The sequence below is a fragment of the Musca domestica genome, unplaced genomic scaffold (genome assembly GCF_030504385.1).
Source record: "Musca domestica strain aabys unplaced genomic scaffold, Musca_domestica.polishedcontigs.V.1.1 24, whole genome shotgun sequence".
NCBI classification, from domain to species: Eukaryota; Metazoa; Arthropoda; class Insecta; order Diptera; family Muscidae; genus Musca; species Musca domestica.
The window spans coordinates 11,146,154-11,166,244 of record NW_026712272.1 but is presented as its reverse complement, the minus strand read 5'-3'; the positions used below and the strand labels follow the sequence as shown (position 1 = coordinate 11,166,244).

The following is a 20,091-nucleotide window of genomic DNA, read 5'->3' as shown; positions in this document are numbered from 1 at the left end:
GTTGAAATATTTTTGGACATATTTTTCACATTCCAATAGAAGATCCTATCAATTTCCTTAAGAAAGCTCTATTATCTATATATTTATAGGAGAACTGTAAAAAGTCCTTTATCTTGAGTCCTTTACGTGTACAAAGCCTTTCATTAACACCAAACCTTCAAAAGATTTTCTAACTAATATCCTTCTACGTTTAAAAGGCATACCTAAGGATATAAGAATATGTATGTAAGTCTTTACAGGGTATAACATCTAAAGAATACCAGTAGAGGGACTTATGTTCCCAAAAATGCTCCTAAACAATATTCTCATTGTAGAAAACATTTAGAAATATTCAGATATAGGAAAGACCCCTTAAGGTATTCTATAAAAAGAATATAATATCTTAATGTAAGGCGTTTAAAAAATCTTATATCTATTTAAGGGTATTTTTTACCTATAGAAATCCTGTTGGAAGCCTTATACCTACAGAAAATCCATAGGTCGCATTTTATCTACAGAAGAAGAATAGCCAAAGCCATTCGCCAAAAATCAAAATATCGTCCTTTTACATAAATTAGTAAAGTTTAATCAGGTAAAATAAATTTTTTACGTCTGTTGCACAAAATTCATTTCAGTTTTCTATAAAAGTCCTTATTTTTGAAAGGTTTCTCAGGGTATTTTATGATTCCATGATTTTTAAAGGATTAAGAGATAAACAGTTTCCTTATTTTTATAAAAAAAAAAAACGATAGAACTTCTGAAATCCAATAATAGACTCTCTAAAGGACCCCTTGTAGAACATACAATTTCAATATTGAAGTCTTGTTAATGGCCAACTACTCATTTTAATATTAAAAGCCTGGAGTAGGGATACTTAGATCGACTTTTGCCTTTAAAGATATTTTTTTCGATTATAATATTAATACGGCCAAAAAGTATTTCACTACTATTTCACTAGTTATTCGATTTTTTGTTCCTCAAATAATGTAAAAAATTTGATCCTATCAACCAAAACAATCTAGAATTGAAAATGTTTACAAGAGAAACATCTTTTCCCAAAGGTTTAAAGTTTTCAATTTCTAATTACGAATGAGTTTCTATTTTACAAAATGTTCATACAATTTACATTTCAGTCTTTTTTTTTGACATCCTGAACTCGCCGGGAAATAAAAATAATGCCATTAATATGTTTTTGTTTTAATGTTTTCTTTATTAGTTAATAATAATTTGTTTTGTTATTTGTTGTTCTTGTTGTTATACATAATTTATTTCCCTTCATGTGTTGTTGTTGGTTTTTGTTTTGTTTTTTAATTTTTCTTTAATTTGTATATTCTCATTATTAGTTATTAGTATTATTAAATTTAATATAATTTCCTTTTTTTCTTTATATATTTTTTGTTATATTATTTTTGTTGTTTTTTTGTTTTATTAATGGTTTCAACTAACAAATTTATATATATTTTATTCTCATATATAATTTCTTTTTTATATATTTAGTTTATTTCTCAGTGTATGTAATTGAATGAAGTTGTTTGGTTGTTGCTGTTATTTATTCTTTTTGTTTTTTTTTAATGACAAAAAAATTAAAGAATAATATTTCACTATATAAAATGCAATACCATGGATTTTTTTTCATTAGGTTTTTTTTTGTTGTTTTTGCTTTATGTTGCTGACAATCGAGTTGAGTGATTTTTGTTGTTGTTGTTATTTATTATTAAAAATTTGATGTTGTAAATTTTTAATACGGTCGCTGTATTTCAATTTCAACTCGTAGTGTTTTCAATTGCTTTAAATGGAATTTAATGGGATTCTTGAATAGTTTTGCCACATTTGTTTTGGTTTGGGTTTTCGTTTTTTTTTTTGGTTTTCTTTTCGCTTTTGATGACATTGTAATGGAAGATAAAATGTTAAAAATTTGTTTTGTGAGAGGATTCAAAAAATGTTTGTATGTTTGTGTGTATGTATGGTGGGGTCTTGTAATGTTTTCAATGGGGTTTTAGTTGTTATTATTCGTTTTTATTATTATTATTTATTGTTGACTTTTCAATACTTAACAAACAATGCAAATAACATTTTTTTTATTATTATATTTTTTGTTGTTGTTATTTTTTGTATTTCTATAATTTTTCTTCTTCTTGTTAAAAACAATATAACTTTTTCATAGTTGTTTTGTTTTTTTAGGTTTCCATAATTTCCTTTTCTTTGTTGTTGTTGTTTTTATGTCCACTTAAATATATAAATTGTTTTTTATTTTATATTTTTAATGTAAATAGTTTATCCATTACTTTATAACATAAATATATGCATGTATATACTATTTGTTATATATGTATATCATATTTGCTTATATATGTTGTGTGTATGTGTGGTTTTGTGTTTTTGTGAGTATGTAAATGTGTGTGTTTCGTTTTATTTTTTCTATATAGAAATCAAAAAATGTGTATCCCTCTAAAAAACTGTACTATATATGTAAACGAAAAATTCTTTTTTTAAAAACTTTAACTATTTAATTTTTTTGTCATATATTTTTTATTATTATTTTTTTATTTTTTTAATAATATGTGTTAATATACAAAGATATACATTTATATTTTTATTATATATATAGTAAAGATTTATAGTGAAATTTTATAAATATATATTTATTTTTTTATATAAATATAAATATTTTTTTTTTTTAGAAAAAGAAATAACATACAATAAATTTTACACACATATTTGTTTAGTATTGATGAAAAACGATGGAAACAACAAAATATTTTCAGATGAAGCTTAGAGGTTATGTTTGCTGTAATACGAAGGAAATCGCTCGGTAAACTCTTTCGGAGCAAGCACAATTATAGTTTTTTGTTTTTTTTAGGAAAATAATTGAAAAAAGTCAATGAAAACAGGAAAAAGCGTTGCCACAACAGTTTAATCTATTGAAATAATTTTGAAAAATTATTTAATTATGCACCAAATAATATAAAAAATATATAGTTTGTTTTTTGTATTAAGTCATAACGAATTGATATCAGAAAACTAAAACGACCCACATAGGAACTGTAAAAGACATTCCATCTTTAGAGGACAAATTGGAGACCTTCTAAAAATAGAAAGTTTTTTAAAGGTCCCATTTTTTACGAGAAATTTGTGTAAGGATTGATCCAATATTCATATATAATGAACATATATTCATATTTTTCACATTCCAATAGAAGCTCTTATTAAATCCTATCAATTTCCTTAAGAAAGCTCTATTATCCATATATATTTATAGGAGAACTGTGGTCCTTTCTCTTGAGAATACGTGTAGAAGGCCTTTCATTAACACCAAACCTTCAAAAGATGTTCTAACTAGAGATGATCTGAAAAATCCTTCTACGTTTAAAATGCACACCTAAGGATATAAGAATATGTATGTAGGTCTTTACAGGGTATAACATCTAAAGGATACCAGTAGAGGGACTTATGTTCCCAGAAATGATCCTAAACAATATTTTCATTGTATAAAACATTTAGAAATATTCAGATATAGGAAAGACCCGTTAAGGTATTCTATAAAAAGAATATAATCTCTTAATGTAAGGCGTTTAGAAAATCTTATATCTATTTAAGGGTACTGTTTATCTATAGAAAACCTGTTGGAAGCCGTACACCTACAGAAAATTCTTAGGTCGCATTTTATCTATAGAAGAATAGCCCAAGCCTTTCGCCAAAAATCAAAATATCGTCCTTTTACATAAATTGGTAAAGTTTAATCAGGTAAAATAAATTTTATACGTCTGTTGCATTCTAGTTTTCTATAAAAGTCCTTATTTTTGCAAGGTTTCTGAGGGTATTCTATGATTTTATGACTTTTAAAGAATTAAGAGATAAAAAGTTTCCTTAGTTTTATAAAAAAAACGGTAGAAGTTCTGAAATCCAATTATAATACAGAAGACTATCTAAAGGACCCCTTGTAGAACATACGATTTCAACATTGAAGTCTTCTTAATGGCCAACTACTCATTTTAATAGTAAAAGCCAGGAGTAGGTATACTTAGATCGACTTTTGCCTTAAAATATATTTTTTTGATTTGTAATATTAATACGGCCAAAAAGTATTTCACTACTTATAGTTTATAGTTATCCGAATTTTTACTCCTCAAATAATGTAAAAAATTTGATCCTATCAACCAAAACAATCTAAAATTGAAAAAAAAAGAAAAGAAAAAACTCTTTTCCCAAAGGTCATTTAAAAGTTTTCATTTCCCTGATTACGAATGAGTTTCAATTTTACAAAATGTTCATACAATTTACGAAAAAGTTGACCCTAGACACATTCTTAATTCGAATATTTAATGCTTATTAAAATAGCTTGTAAGTTTCATGAAAACTTATGAAAGGTCAGTTTAAAACAGAAAAATTTGACCAAACGCATTAATCGTCTAATATTTTTGATGATATGTTCATGGAAGCAGATAAAAGGAAATCCTATGACTTCTTACAGGGGTGATGTTTTGCACCTCAGTTTTTTTTTCGTATAATTTGCCATCAATTCTTGTGAAAAATTTTTAGATTTAAAATCCGATCAATTAACCAGTAAACCGTTCAATCGTTTAATATAAAAATAGCTCTTGATTCTCATTTTCCACACAAAATTGATCGAATAAATTTAAATCGAACACTTTTGCAACGTATCAAATTGTATTTTTAATAGAGAAAAATATACAAAATTGTTGACACCGATGTAGTCAGAAATGGACCATTTTGGGGATTCCAAAAGACCGGGAGAAAATTTCTTAAACACATCACAAAAAAGGATGCGTTTTTTTCGTTTTTCGGTAAAAAGTTTTAATATTATACTTTAAAGTCGAATCTCACACTGAATGCCGATAATAATACGATACCACTTCTTTTTTAAAAGAAGCCCTCAAACAGGTCTTTCTTCTATATAATTGAAACCTTTTTATGGTGACGTTTCGATTAGCTAAAAATGAAAAATATCGTCCCCATTTAAAGGTCTGTCATTTAACGTGCTACCCAAAAAAAATCCCAGAATAGTTCCACAATCGTTTATTATAAAAATAACTCTTCTTAATATCAATCACTGCGATAGGATTTTTTTTACTAATTTCAGGGATATTCTTGTGGTAAATTGCACGCTCAAAATTGGGGTTCATTCTATGGAAATCCCTTAGAAAACATATTTTCTATATATAAATCGATTTCTTTATAGAAAATAATTAGAAGACTTTACGTATACTGAGGCCCTCTAAAAGTGTTTCTTATTCTAGAAAATCTCATATGATATTTCTTTCACATCAGACCTTAGAACTCTTCAAATAATTCCGCACTCATTTATTATAAAAATAACTCTTTTTTAATATTTCTTTGCATTAACATATTTTTTTACTAATCTAAGGAATAGGTTTGTGGGTTATTGCAATCACAAAATTGGGTTCCTGTCTTTAAAAAAACTAAGGAAGGTCTTCATTATTGAGAAATCCTCTTTGATTTATAGAATATTTTTTTAAATAAAACTTAAATTTTTATATAAGATCGCAAATAGAGTTTCTATCTAGAAAATGTCGATTTCTCTATGGGTATAGGGAAAGCCCCAAAAAGTTTTCTTATTTTAGAAAATCCCAATATTTATGTCATTCACATCCGACATCTTCAAATAGTTCCATACGCATTTATTATAAAAATAACTCTTCTCTAATATTTCTTTACGTTAAGCCAGAAAAAAAAAATACTTCCCTATACACCACAGCCTAAAAAAGTGTTTTTATAGAAGACCTTAAGGTTTTTCCCTAGAAGACCCTAAGGGCTTTTTCTTGGAAAAGAAGAATCCCTTCTTCCTGTTAAATGCCTTTAAAATGTATAATTTTTATATAAAACAGTACTCTGCCTTTGAAAGTCTTGGAACTATCAAAATGTTCTTTTTAATACGGAAAATTTCAAAAAGATATCCTAAAAAATGAGTTTTTAAAGTTCCACCCTTTATAAAAGACCTGTAAGTCTTTGGTTAATAAGATACCTTATTATTATTTTTTTAATAACACTTTTTAAAGATGATACCCTAAAGGTTTCTTTATTTCGACGTCTTTCAAAGAGTATCCTCTTCAAAAAGTACTTAAAACTGTTTTCTCCCCAAAAGAAAATCTCAAACCGATATTCTTTCTATGAAAGACTTTGGAAAGGATTCCTTTTATAGTAGACATTAAAACAATCTTATTGTTCTTTAGACCTTAAATAGGTCATGGAGGCTTCAAAAACCAAATCTGCTGTGAAAATAAAACTTTCAAATATCTACATTTAACTAAAAGTCTACTGCAATCTTTATTCTATAGAAGAATACCAACCGGACTGCTTTTCAGACAAGACCACAAAAAAGTGAAGAGCTGAAAGATGTATTGCCTCAATAAAAGATCTTTTTGGTATTCTACCTCTAAAGGACCCCATGGGTTCTGTCTACATCCATAATAAAAGGACCTCCATAAATCCCCCTCTTCAAAGGGCCTCCTATCTATTGAATACCTTTACAATTACTTCGATTCATAGAAGACCCTAAAAAGGGCATACATCTGCAGAAGTCCTTAAAAACGTATTTTTCTATGGAAGGTCTGAACCATCTCCTATAAATCAATGATTTTATCTTTATGTTTTTCTACGTTTTCGTAAGACGTTTCTTTATTTTATACGTATCATAGTATGTGGGAACCTAATACAACCGATTTCTAGTTTTCATAGACCAATTCGTTTACAAAAAAAATATACAAAACTAATTGCAAAGCTATTCCTAAAACCAAATTTTCATTGGGCAATTATAATTTGCGCAATTGTCAGTTTTTGGCTACGAGAGGTTGTTGAGAAGTCAGGGATCTCCATATTCCCCAAACTCTCCCACAACCATATTATGACATTTGCGGCAATTGTTGTTGCCTACTGTAAATCAGGAGTAATTATTAGAATCTAAAGAACATATACTCACAACGGATTTTGAGGTTTGGTTTGGGGTTTAGGCAAAAACTATGATTTTCTTTTTTAATTTTTTATTGTTTTTTTTCTGGTTTTATTTTTAATTATCATAAACATAATTATCAATAATAATAATAATAATAATTTTAATATTATAATTACGTTTGTTTTTTTGTATATATATAGATTTTAGCATAATTTATTTTTTTACTAACAATTTTCTTTGTTTATTTTAGTTGTATTTTTGTTTCTGTTAATTTTTCTACAAATTTTCAGAACCAATGCTGTTTTGTTGTATTCTCTAGGATGGTTATACATTGAAACGGAAAATATTAACTATTATTGCAGGGGTTTGTTGAAAAAAAAAAATAGAATTGAAAATTATAAATATTGTTTTTTTATAACGAACACAGTTTTATATATTTTTTTGTTTTTATGTCTTTTTTAACTAACAGGGAGAAATACAAATAGAAAACGTAAACTGTGTGGCAACGTTTAACTATATACTTTTATTTATTATTTATTTAATTGTTTTTTTTGTTGTTATAATTTTTATATTTATTTCTTTCTTTTTACTATATAATAATATTTTTATTTAGTTTAATATAATGATTTATAATTAATTATAAATTTAAAGTGTTTTATACATTATGTTTGTTGTTGTCTTATTTCCTTTTTGAGTGGTTGTTGTGATTTCTTTTTTTTTTGGAATTTTTTTCTTGTTATATATTTTGGTTTATTTTAATAAAATTCATTTTTTTATTTATTTAAAATGTAAACAATATATGGTTTTGTTGTGGTTGCCGTTATTTTTTTTTTGTATATTATCAATTAAGTAAGTTTATGTTTTGTTAATTTTTTCATCTGTTTATACACCATAAATTCAAATGCAATTTTTTTTGTCTATTTTGAAATTGGAATTGTATTTCCATTTTTTTTTCAATTAATAATTTTCGTATTTATTTATGCATATAGAAATAAATAATAAAACATCAATTGTCTTTTTCGTTTTAAATATACGTATCCAATAAACTGTTATGTAGAGGGGAAGGAGAGAAGAAAAACATGAGCGAGAGACCAGAAAACAAACAGAGAGAATTTTTATTGGATTTTGGGGTTTCAATGATCAAATTTGTTGGGATGATCTGAGAGAGACTGATGTGTTTGTAATTAACAATTTGTTGTTGTTTTATTGCAATTATTCCCTATTTTTTTTTTTTGTATTGGAGGAGCCGTGACAGAAAACAGTTTTCATGAAAAATAAAAATTTAGTTAATTTGGGAAAGAAGAGAGGGAGAGTTATCCCACTTTTCCTCTTTCGCAAAAAACCGATTATTTTTTCCCTTGAAATTTTCTATATTTCATTTCCGACTAATTACACTGTGTTACAGGTTATTGTGGTAGTGGGGTTATAATTGAGAATAATTTCCTATTGTATTAAGAAAAGTCGGATTATGGAAGATCTGGTACCAGGGAATATTTAGTGAAATTGTAAAGAAGTTAGTTACAGAATGGACCGGAAAACCGACATCGGAAAGACCTTTTGGCATTGAAATAGCCCGTAACGCCTCAAAATATGATATTGTTTTTGAACTTCAAGTGAAACACACTTCCTTCGCATGAAAGAGCTTTAGAAGGTCTTGTATATGAAACCCCCAAAAGATCTATGAAGATTTACGAAGTGTAGAAGATCTAAAGAAAGGTTTTCTGTAAATCTTCTATGTAAATTACGTTTGTTCCCGAAAAAGAGCTCTAATAGACTTACTACCTGTAAATCAGATTTTTATGCAAAGGCTTTAGAAGGTTTCTCAAGAAGAAAAGAGAACTCAAGGAAGTCTTCTTTTTGTAGAAGAGCTCAGGGATGTCTTCTGTTTATAGCAGACTTTAAGGAGGTTGTCTGTTTATAGCAGAGCTCAAGGGGGCTTCTATTTCTCAAGGAGACCCTCTCTTTACAGTAGAGCTCGAGAGGTGTTCTGTTTATTGCAGAGCTCAAGGAGATCTTGCATTTATAGTGTAGCTCAGGAAAGACTTCTATTTATAAAAGAACTCAAGTAGGACTTCTATTTATAGTAGAGCTCAAGGAGGTCTAATATTTATAGTAGAACTCAAGGAGGTCTAATATTTATAGTAGAGCTCAAGGAGGTCTAATATTTATAGTAGAGCTCAAGGAGTTCAATTTATAGTAGAACTCAATGAAATCTTCTATTTACAGTAGAACTCAAGGAAGTCTTCTATTTATAGTAGAGCTCAGGGATGTCTTCTGTTTATAGCAGAGCTCAATAAGGTCTTCTATTTATATTGGAGCTCAAGGAGGTCTAATATTTATAGTATGGTTCAGGGAGGACTTCTGTCTACAGAAGAGCTCAAGGTGGTCTTCTGATTATAGTAGAACTCAAGGAGGACTTCTACTTATAGCAGCGATAGAGGAAGTCTTCCATTTATAGTAGATATCAAGGAGCTCTTCTAATTATAGTAGTACTCGGAGAGGTCTTCTATTATAGTAGAGCTCAAGGAGATCTTCTATTTAAGGTAGAGCTTAAGAAGGCCTTATTTTTATAGAAGATCTTCTAATTATAGTAGAGCTCAAGGAGGTCTTTCATTGGTAGATAAGCTCCAGGAGGTCTAAGCTTAAAGCTTAAGGTCTTCTATTAGTAGAAGAATTCAAGGTAGTCTTCTATTTGTAGCTAAGTTCAAGGAAGTCTCCGATTTATAATAGAGCTCAATTAGATCTTTTAGTTATGGAAAAGCCCTAGTAGGTATTCTATTTAGAAAAGAGCTACGAAAGGTCCCGAATTAGAGCTTCAAGAGGGCTCCTACATATTGGATAGATCTGTAATTGTCCTTATGGAAAACATTTGGAGAGGTAATTTCTTCTATAAGTAAAAGAATTCAAGATGGTCTTCCATTTGTACCAGAGCTCAAGAATGTCTCCAGTTGATTAAAAAGCTCAAGGAAGTATTTTAGTTATGGAAGAGCCCTAGAAGTTCTTCTATATAGAAAAGAGCTCCGAAAGGTCTTGGAAATAGAGTAGGAGACCTCTTGGTCTCCTACATATTGGATAGATCTGTGAATTTTTCTCCTTATAGAAAACTTTTGGAGAGGTCTTTACGAAGGCCATTTAACAAGTCCTCTTAAAAGAAGCCCCTTTTGAATTTTGCCATAACCTCACTTTTCTAAAACTTGGAAATTGGAAACCTTCTCAATTCTAACCCCATTATGGGCTGGATATTTTAAAATATTTATATATCTAATAAAACTCTAACACAGTGCATAGTTCTATGGAACTTCAAGAGAGAAAGGGAAAAGAGATTCCCAAAGGAAATTTCTGCTCTCTTCTCCAATTGATTGGCAGGGGGACATTTGTGTAAGGAACAAAAAGGATTTGGGTTTCATTATTTAAATTTCTTAATATATAACCAAGATTGTTTTTGGTTTTTCTTGTTGTTGTTACTCTTATTCAAGTGGTAGTATTTGTTGTTGTTGACATTTCAGGCTTATATGGTAAGTTTGTAATTTGTGTGTGGTTGGTTCTTTAACAAAACAATACAAAATTATTATTAATAAATGAATTTGTTAATAAATTAATTTGTTGTAACATTAAGAAAAATTGGAAATTGTTGTTGTTGTAGTACTTTGTTTGTTTGTTTGTTATCCATTGGCAAAACACTAGAAGAGCGTAAAAAATGATTGATCTCGTTGATAGCCCAACATGACACGTTTTAAATCTTTCAAAGTTCTAAATTGAATTTTTGTTACAATTTTAAATTAGCAAAAGTTGGTAGTGGTTATACATTTCCATACACAGTTAATTATATAGTATTTTTTGTATATAACAAATATATAAAAGATTATTTTGTTGGACCACAAAAATATTACCGAAACAATCACAAGAAACAATGTGGGTATGTCAAAAGTTGAGTGTATGTTTGTTTGAATATACATAAACGTGGGCGGGGGGAAGGGAAAGACGGAAGATAAAACACATATATAAATGTTTGTCTTAGAACTTAGAAAAAACTACGATATAAGCTCTTAATTACTTTAAATCATCGGTATCTTCAATTAAATCGGCATATTCCTCCCAATCGTTGTTTGCATTGCGCGTACGTGATATTGTCGGCAGATCATCGTCGTCGTCCTCGTCGTTGCCGCCACCACCACCACCAGCTGCTGCAGACTTCTTCGAACCATTATCAACTACCTCGAAATCTTTAAGTTCTGCCTCCAGATCCTTTTCCCATTGTTCCTCTGTGGAAAGCATGGCATAAAACAAAGCAAGGGCGGGGAAGAGAAATACAATTCACAATTAGTAAATGTTTTTAGGAAAATGCCATAAATATATCAACTATAATAAATAAATGTAGTATATATAAAATTCATAAATATTATTTATTAAAAAAATAAATAAATAAATACAATTATATATTTTGGTTAGTAAAAGCATAAACATTTATTATTAATATTATATGTTAATTGGTTAATTGTTAGGTTTTTAAATAAAATTAAAATAAAAGAAAATCCAAAAACATTACAATAAATGTGATAAATTACGGTTCACGGTTCTACTACACCATCATACATATATAAGAAAGTAGCAGGTTGAGAATATCCTATCTCTGAAGAATAGATTCAAATAAATAGTTATTCTATAACAAGAAGATATCTATGAAATCGTCTGCACATATTTAAAGAGCTAGGAGGTACCCAATTCGTGGAAAGCTCAAGGCGCCAAAGAGGTGCCCATGTATCGAAGAGCTCAAAAGAGGACTTTTAATCATAGATGAGCTGAAAAGAGAGCTTCTATTCATAGAAGACTTCAAAAGAGGTCTTCTATTTATAGAAGACTTCAAAAGAGGTCTTCAATGAAGAGGAGAGGTTGAATAGTTCAGAAGAGGTATTCTATGTATAGAAGAGCTCAATAGAGGTATTCTATGTATCGAAGAGCTCAAAAGAGGTCTTCTATGTATAGAAGAGCTCAAAAGAGGTATTCTATGTATAGCAGATCTCAAAAGTCTGTCAAAGGTCTGTTATGTATAGAAGAGCCCCAAAGAGGTCGTTTATGTATAAAAGAAGTCGTCTGCTTATAGGTGAGCTCAGCGATGTATTCTACTCATAGGAGGGCTCAGAAAGGACTTCCATTTATAGAAGAGTTCGGAAAGGTATTCTACTCATAGAAGAGCTCAGAAAGCTCTTCTATGGAGCTCAGCTATGAGCTCAGAGAGCCTCATGGAGGTCTTTTACGTATAGAGTATCACCGGAAGGTCTTTTACATAAAGAGCACCTCCGGGAGGTCTTTTACATATAGAGGACCTCCGGGAGGTCTTTTACATATAGAGGACCTCCAGGAGGTCTTCTACGTTTTGGGCAGCTCCAGGAGGTCTTCTACGCATAGAGGACCTTCGGGAGGTGTTCTACGTATAGAGGACCTTCGGGAGGTCTTCTACATGTAGGAGACCTTCGGGAGGTCTTCTGCGCGTATAGAGGACCTCCATAAGTTCTTCTACGTATAGAGGACCCCTAAAAGGTCTTCTTCGTATAGAGGACCTCTAAAAGGTTATTTACGTATAGAGGACCTCTAAAAGGTTATTTACGTATAGGGGACCTCTAACAAGTATTTTACGTATGGAGGACTCCAAGAGGTCTTCTACGCATAGATGACCTCCAGGAGGTTAACTACGTACATATGACCTCCGTGAGGTCTTCTACATATAGATGACCTCCGAGAGGTCTTCTACATATAGATGACCTCCTGGAGGTCTTCTACATATAGAGGACCTTCGGCAGGTCTTCTAAATATAGAGGACCTCTAAGATGTCTTTTACGTATAGAGGACTTCCAAGAGGTCTTCTACGCATAGATGACTTCCACGAGGTCTATTACGCATAGATGACCTCCACGAGGTCTATTAAGAATAGATGACCTCCAGGAGGTTAACTACGTACATATGACCTCCGTGAGGTCTTCTGCGCATAGATGGCCTCCAGGAGATCTTCTACGCATAGAGGGCACCAGGAAGTATTTTACGTATAGAGGACCTTTCATGAGAACTTCTACGCATAGTTGAGCTCCAGGAAATCTTCTAGACGTAGATGATCTCTAGGAGGTCTTCTAGCCATAGATTCTTAAAAGATTTGTGCTTAGAATATCTTCGGAAGATTTTCTTGTTTAGAAGACCTCTTGAAGGTCTTCCGCGCAAAGAGAATTCCTTAAAGAGCTCTGCATTAGCTTTAACGTGTGGATCTCTTCTTGGGCACACTTTTGGGAAACTTTTGTCGAATTGTACAATTTTTCAAGGATTTTTTGAGGAATATTTTTTTCAGCGCTATAATCTGGGATTTTTAAGCTAAGTCGGATTATATTCTAATATTTTTGAAGGACTAATCGAGGATATTTAAATAAAATTTTTCAAGGACTATAAATTGCATAACCTAGGATTTTTACGAACTATGTATGTTAAAATCGCGGATTTTTTAAATAATATTTTTAAAACTATAATCTATGATTTTTTAAACATTTTTTTCAAAGATATTCAAGGCTATCATCTATGATTTTTCAAGAATTTTTTCAAAGGGATTCGGGGCTATAATCGATTATTTTTTATATATTTTTGTAAGGATATCAAGGGTACAATCGTTTATATTATTTTTTTATGACGATTATTAATACTGGAATAAAGTATTTTTGAAGCATTTTTCTCACGAACTGTCAATACTGTTATAGAGGAGTTTTTTGAATTTTTTTTTTTGACTTTTTGAAAACTTTATAACCAATAATAATTGATTTTTTTATGAAAATTTAAGGCCCGGGAAGTTTTAGAGAATAATTTTTGCAGGTACTACCAATACCATAATTTTGAATTTTTCCAGAATATATTTTCCACAATGCTTTAGTTTAAGTTTTTATAGGAAAATTTCTAAGGAAGAATTTTTTAAGTATTTTATCAAGGACTACCAAGGCTTAAGTCGTGAATTTTTTGCTAATGTTTCAAGGATTTTTGAACACTTTTTTTGGGATTTTTAGGGCAAAGACGTGAATTTGAAAGACTAACGTGGCTATAATTTTTTCAAGAACTCTCAAGACCTATAATCTGATGTTTTTGGCAAGTACCTTTTTCAAGTGCTATTCAAACTATAATCAAGGGTTGTTTAATGTATATTTATTTAAAGACTTTCAGGACTTCGATCGTGTATTTCCATGGATAATTAAGGCTATAAATCTGAGTCTTGAAATATTTTTAAGAAATTATCTGGCAATAATCTTGGGTATTTCAATATATTTTAAGAACCACGTCATATAAATGATATTTTTCAAGGACTGTCAAAGATTTAATTGACTATATATTTCTTGTAGGATTTGTTTTGTTTACGTTTCCTGATAAATTTTTCTCTTTATCACATAATTTATCACATTTGTTGTCGAGTTACCAAAAAAATATAAAAATTATTTTTAAAACATGTATGGGTGATATTAAAAATAAGCATTACATGACACATACATACATACACAGATATGCATTCAGGGACACACATATAAATTTACACATAAAATAAATTTATTTGCAAATTCACTTAATAAATTATGGTCTGGTTATACCATCATTCGTTTAGTATGTATGTGTTGCAATGTAAGTTCCGATATATGAGATATGTGTGTTGGTGGTTTTTTTTTTTTTGTTGTTGTTAAACTCTCAAAAGTTTACCCAAAATAGTGTGTAAATTACAAGATCGATTAAGTGCTTTTGGCCCAGACACCGTTAGTTTGTTCGGATTAGTTAGTGACAATCCCACAATTATTGAATCAACTTCATAAAAATTACCTTTAAATAAATAAAAGTGTGTGTACGACACACAATAAATAAACATAAATATAAATAAGAGAATTTGTATTTTTGTTTTGTAGTTGTTGTTGGTTTTTTTTTCTATTGCAGGATTAGTTGTCGTCTCTTGGAAATGAATTTAAACAAAAACTGTGACACACAATACTTTTGGGCAAACGTATGGTAACTGAAATGTAATCTTGTTTTTTGGTATTTTTGGTTTAATGGCGCAAAGGAGGGAACGAGGAAGAAAAAATAAACACAAACGGGGGGGAAATGAAAACAAAACAAAAAACATTAAATTAAAAATAAAAATATTTAACAAAAAAAAAATATTTTTTTTATATGGTTATAGGTATATAAAAATGATATGTATTTTTAAATATATAAGCATTCTTTGAATATTTTTATATATTTTTTGTATATTACACAAAATATATTTTCTATATATATACTAATAATAATTATGACATTGGCAATGCAAGCATTTACTTTTAAATTAACAACAAAAAACAAAAAAAAACGTAAAAAATATTATTAGCACATTTAAAAATGTCATGGGGTATTGTTATATTGCCATTGTATTGTAACAAACAAATGAGGGGGAAAAAAGAATTCTCTGCTACTCATAAAATAAACAACAAAAAGAATTATGTTATATACAAAATATATTTTTTTATAAAATATCTATAATTCAAATCTGTTTTTTTTTAAGACACAGTGCATTCCAAAACAATAGTAAAAAACATAAAAATTAATAAAAAAAAGTAGAAAATATTGTAACATTTACAAAATAATCATTTGAAAAAAAAACAACATTCTTTCCAAGTAGTTGGAAAGTAATGTTTATAATATATTTATGGAAGGGTAGTGGGAGTTTGGGAATAATTATTATTTTTTGGTTCACTGTAAATAAATTATCGATTATTTATCGATTTTGTGTGGTGAGTTGGTATTATACGATTTAAAGTTGATTGATATAAAAAAAGAAACAAATAAAATTATATTGATAATAAATGTATGTGTGTGATTGCGATATACATAACTTTCTTAAATGTTCTAAAATTGAAACTGTACGTTTTACATGTGGCGAAAATATGGCTCCCAACATGAAAGCAATTCTAGTAGTAAATAGGAGAAGGGTTGTGGAAAATTAGGCCTAAACTTTTCCATTAATTGGTATTATATTCCATAGAAGCCTTTTCTTTTATAAAATACCGAAAAATAGTTTTATATTCTTTGAAAGAAGACATGAAAGACGTTTCGGTTTTCTTTCTACATTCTACAGGACATTTCCCAAAGGATACGTTTTCTTGTAAAAAATATAAAACATTTTGTTTGAAAGTTTTTCCGAAGAGAGGAAGATCATCTATACATTACATATTTCATATGTTTTTTTTTAAATATATTTTTTTACAAGGGATATCGAGGATTTTTGAAGATTTTTTTTTTCAAAACATTAAAGAAAAGAAGCCTTTTAAGGCGGAAGTTTTCTCTTAATAGTAAAGGTCTTCAATTTATGGGTGACTCTAGGTATTATGAAACGAAGGGCATTTGGAGGTATGAAGTTTTAATATGAATGGGAGACTTTTAGAAGCTCTCTAAGTCTGTGTTGTAAGGAAATTCTATTCATAGAAGAGCTTCAAATAGCCTCATCGTAATGTGAGACCTTTAGAGCATTTTCTGGGAAATGTTCCTTGTATGGAACACCTCGAAATTGAATTTTTATATTTATTATGATTAAGATGGTCATAGAAGACCTTTAGAGAACTTTCTCTGTATAGTGGATAGCAAGAGAGCCTCTTATAAATTGTAATGGTTTATACTGAAGAATATCGAACTGATTTGATGAACAGGAAATTTCTATAGGGACAACTCTAGAAAGATTATTTTCTGTACAAAAAACTGCCAGAAGGTCTTCTTTGTATAAAATACCTCCACAGGTCTTCTACGCAGTAAAGACCTAAAGTAGAACTTATATGTGCAGAAGTTCTCTAGAGAGGCTCATATATCTGTTTAGGCCTTTTGTAAACATACCAGCGTTTATAGACTAAATCTGGAGAACTTTCCAAAAAGAAAACTCGTCAAAGGTCTCAAAGGTGGTGGTTTATAACGAAGAACTGTGAAATGATTTGTTGTACAGGAAATTCATAAAGAGAACTCTAGAGAGTATTTCCTGGATAACAAAGTACCAGAAGGTCTTTTTTTGAATAAAATACCTCCACAGGTCCTCTATGCATTAAAGACCTAAAAGAGAACTTCTATGTGCAGAAGATCTCTAGAGAGGCTCAGATATATGTAAACAGATATATGTTTAGGTCTTCTGTAAACATCCCAGCGTTTATATAATAATTCAGGAGGATTTTCCACCAGAAGACCCGCCAAAGATCACCTTTGCAAAGAAGCTCCCCATAAGATATTGCATTTATACCTCCAGAAAGTCTTCTGTTGATAAAATGATTCTATAAGATCACCAGGAAGTTATCTAAGTGCGTCAATAGGTCATCTACGTATAAAAAATAAAGTTCTTTAAGAGGTCTTCTATAGAAAATGTACCAGAATATAAAACCTTTCACAGATCTTCTTGAGGATAAAAGACTTTCAGAAGCTTTATATGGAGTAAATTAGGCTTTTTAGTTCATCTGTAGAATAAAAAAGCTTTCAGGGGATTTTCCTATAATCAAAAATGTTCTCAGATGACCTCTCAAAAATAGAAAAGCTTTTAGAGAACTTCCTCAGTACAAATATCTTTCAGAGAACTTCAATGATTTTCGACGGAATTTACGTCTTTAGATATCTTCTTTAAAATAATAGAGCTTTCAGAATAAAAGAGTTTCCAGAGCTTTTCCCTAGAACGGAAGATCTGTCACAGGTCTTCTATGATATGAAAGACCTTACAGAGATTTTCTAAACAAATGTTTTCTTCTTTAGAATAAAAAGAGCTTTTAAAGTACTTTTCTAAAATAAAAGATCGTTTAGATGGGATATATATTTCTAAAATCTTGTATATAAGCTTCCACAGGACTTCTCAAAAATGGAAGAGCTTTCTCTAAAAGTTATATGATAACTTCCATAATATCAAAAAATATTCTTTAGAATAAAAGAGCTTTCAGAGAATAGAAAAGCTTGCGGAGATCTTCTCCAGAATGGATGATCTTTCGAATAACTTTCAGAGAGTTTTTCTGAATATAAGAACGGCCTTCCCTAGAATGGATTATCTATCATAATATGAACAGTTTATAGAAGGAAAATAAGAACGTTTCAGAGGACTTCGATATAATAGAAAAGATGCTATCCTAGCGTTGAAGGACCTTTAGTGGTCTTATGGAAGTTTTTAAATGCGTTCTCTGAAAAATAAGCTTTTTGGGAAGATTTTCTTTAGAACATAAGTATATTTAAAGCATTTCTTTGCCATAAGAAAAAAAATTCAGAGATCCTCTATATAAGAGAACATCCATATACAAAACACTTTCTAAGGCCATTCTGGACCTGCCTATGGTCTTCTATGTGGATAAAGGCTTCAGAGGAGTTTTTTTTTATATAAAAGACCTTCTGTATGTATTTTATTTGTAGAATATCGCCAAGATGGCTTTTGTCCATGGAAGACCTTCAAAGGGCATCTGTGATTGAAGATGTACAGAAAAGTTTCTTAAAATAAAATAACTTTAATATGTTTCTTTAATATGAAGAAAGGGTCGAATGAAAGCCTAAAGATTTTGTCAACTTTCGAATCGAATTTGGATCGAAATTCCAAGAATATTTTCATGGGAAATTAGGAAGGAAAATTAGAATTGTCGGACCAGTTTCGACCTACAAGGGGTATCTGTGGATTGAAGATGGAAGGAAAATTAGAATTGTCGGACCGGTTTCGCTTTTTTTTTTTTTGGCTCAAAATCTTCCCCAAATTCCCAATAAAGCAAGCTGTCCGAATTTTAGTTTTTTTTTTTTTTTGTTTTGGCGACTGTATGATTTTTTCGAAATTCTGGGAAAGTATATAAATATGGTTTTTTGAAGACTTTTGCAAGTTAGGTCCTAATTCGAAAAAAAAAAAAAATAATTCGAACAATTCGGTTTTTACTTGGTTTTTGTTGTCATGAAAAAAAAAATGAATGATAAAATAAATATAATGAAAAAAGCGCTAAAGAATATAAAATTCAAAAATTTTAGTTTAGCTTGAGTGTTTTTTAATTTTTCTTTTGTATAGAATAAATATAGTTTATTTAACAATTATCGAAAATCAAAACGAACTGAGACACAATGCGGCAACAGAATAAAAAACAAGAAGTAGCATAAAACAAATATTATTTTGTGTATAGTTTTCTTTGCCAGGGATGTCTAATATGATTATATATAAATAAAAATTAAATTTAAAAACTATAAAATACACGCACACATAGATTATATATGAATATTTTTTTTTATAGAAAAATGAAATAATATTTTATAAAACTGCTAACAAACATCGATATAATTTGTTTATCTTGGATAATATATTGAAAACGAAAAAAAAAAAAATTAACAAATTTGCAATGAATACCACTATAGAAAACAACAAATTTTATTTTGTAACTAATTATGGGAAAAAATAAATGAAAAAAATTTTAATAAATTTTTTGATAGACCAACAATTAGAATTTTTACGAAACTTACCACACAAAATGTTAAACTTTTTTGGTTTTGCGATTGGATTTTTTTTCTTTTACAATTTTTTGTTGTTGTGGTGTATGTATGGCAAAAAAAATATTATTTTGTTGCGGATTTTAGTTTTGAGATTGAGTTTTTTTGTTACTTTCTTTTGTTCGCAATAATACATTTGAGGGTTCTCTTCTGTTTTTTTTTTGTTATTTGTCAGAGAAAATGAGGGGAGTTTTGTGAAGTTTTTTTGGTTTTCTTTAACTGGGGAATTTTTTCGACAATTTTCGTCTTTTCTTTTCATTGTTAATTATCATTTTTCATGTGGTTGCAGTTGTTCTTGTTGATGCTGTTTGTTTTATTTTTTCAGTTTTTTTTGCTTTGTTTTCTTTTCTTGTTTTTTTTTTTATGTTAATATAGGGGGGTTGCTCTCATTTTATATTTCTTTTTTTGTTTTTTTTTTTTTTGGTTTAATTTTGTTTTATAGTTTTTCTTTTAGCGTAAATCCATTCAATCTTCTGTGGGGATGATTTTCAAAAGAAAAAGAAAAGTAAAATAATGACAATTTTTTATTTCAAGTTTTGTTTCGTTTTTTTGGAAATTTATATTTATTAATTTGTAGGTTCAATATAGTGGGGTTCAATCGAAGTTTGAAAAAAAAAAAAACAACAAAAAATACATAAAATCTTGTTTTTTTAAGAACTAGTTGGAATTGTTAT

The 20,091-nt window shown here is 29.3% G+C and overlaps 1 protein-coding gene across 7 annotated transcripts in view; it reads right to left on the bottom strand.

Annotated features, from left to right (window-relative positions):
• Window positions 1-1,808: 1,808 nt before the first annotated feature.
• The window catches only part of LOC101888203 (synapse-associated protein of 47 kDa), a 155,836-nt gene continuing 137,553 nt past the window's right edge, over window positions 1,809-20,091 (bottom strand). For all 7 annotated transcript variants that reach the window (XM_059123206.1, XM_059123208.1, XM_059123205.1 and 4 more), the window contains one exon: window positions 1,809-11,172. In XM_059123206.1, the coding sequence (XP_058979189.1) occupies window positions 10,961-11,172 (212 nt within the window). In that variant the 3' untranslated portion in view covers window positions 1,809-10,960. The remainder of the gene's footprint in view (window positions 11,173-20,091) is intronic.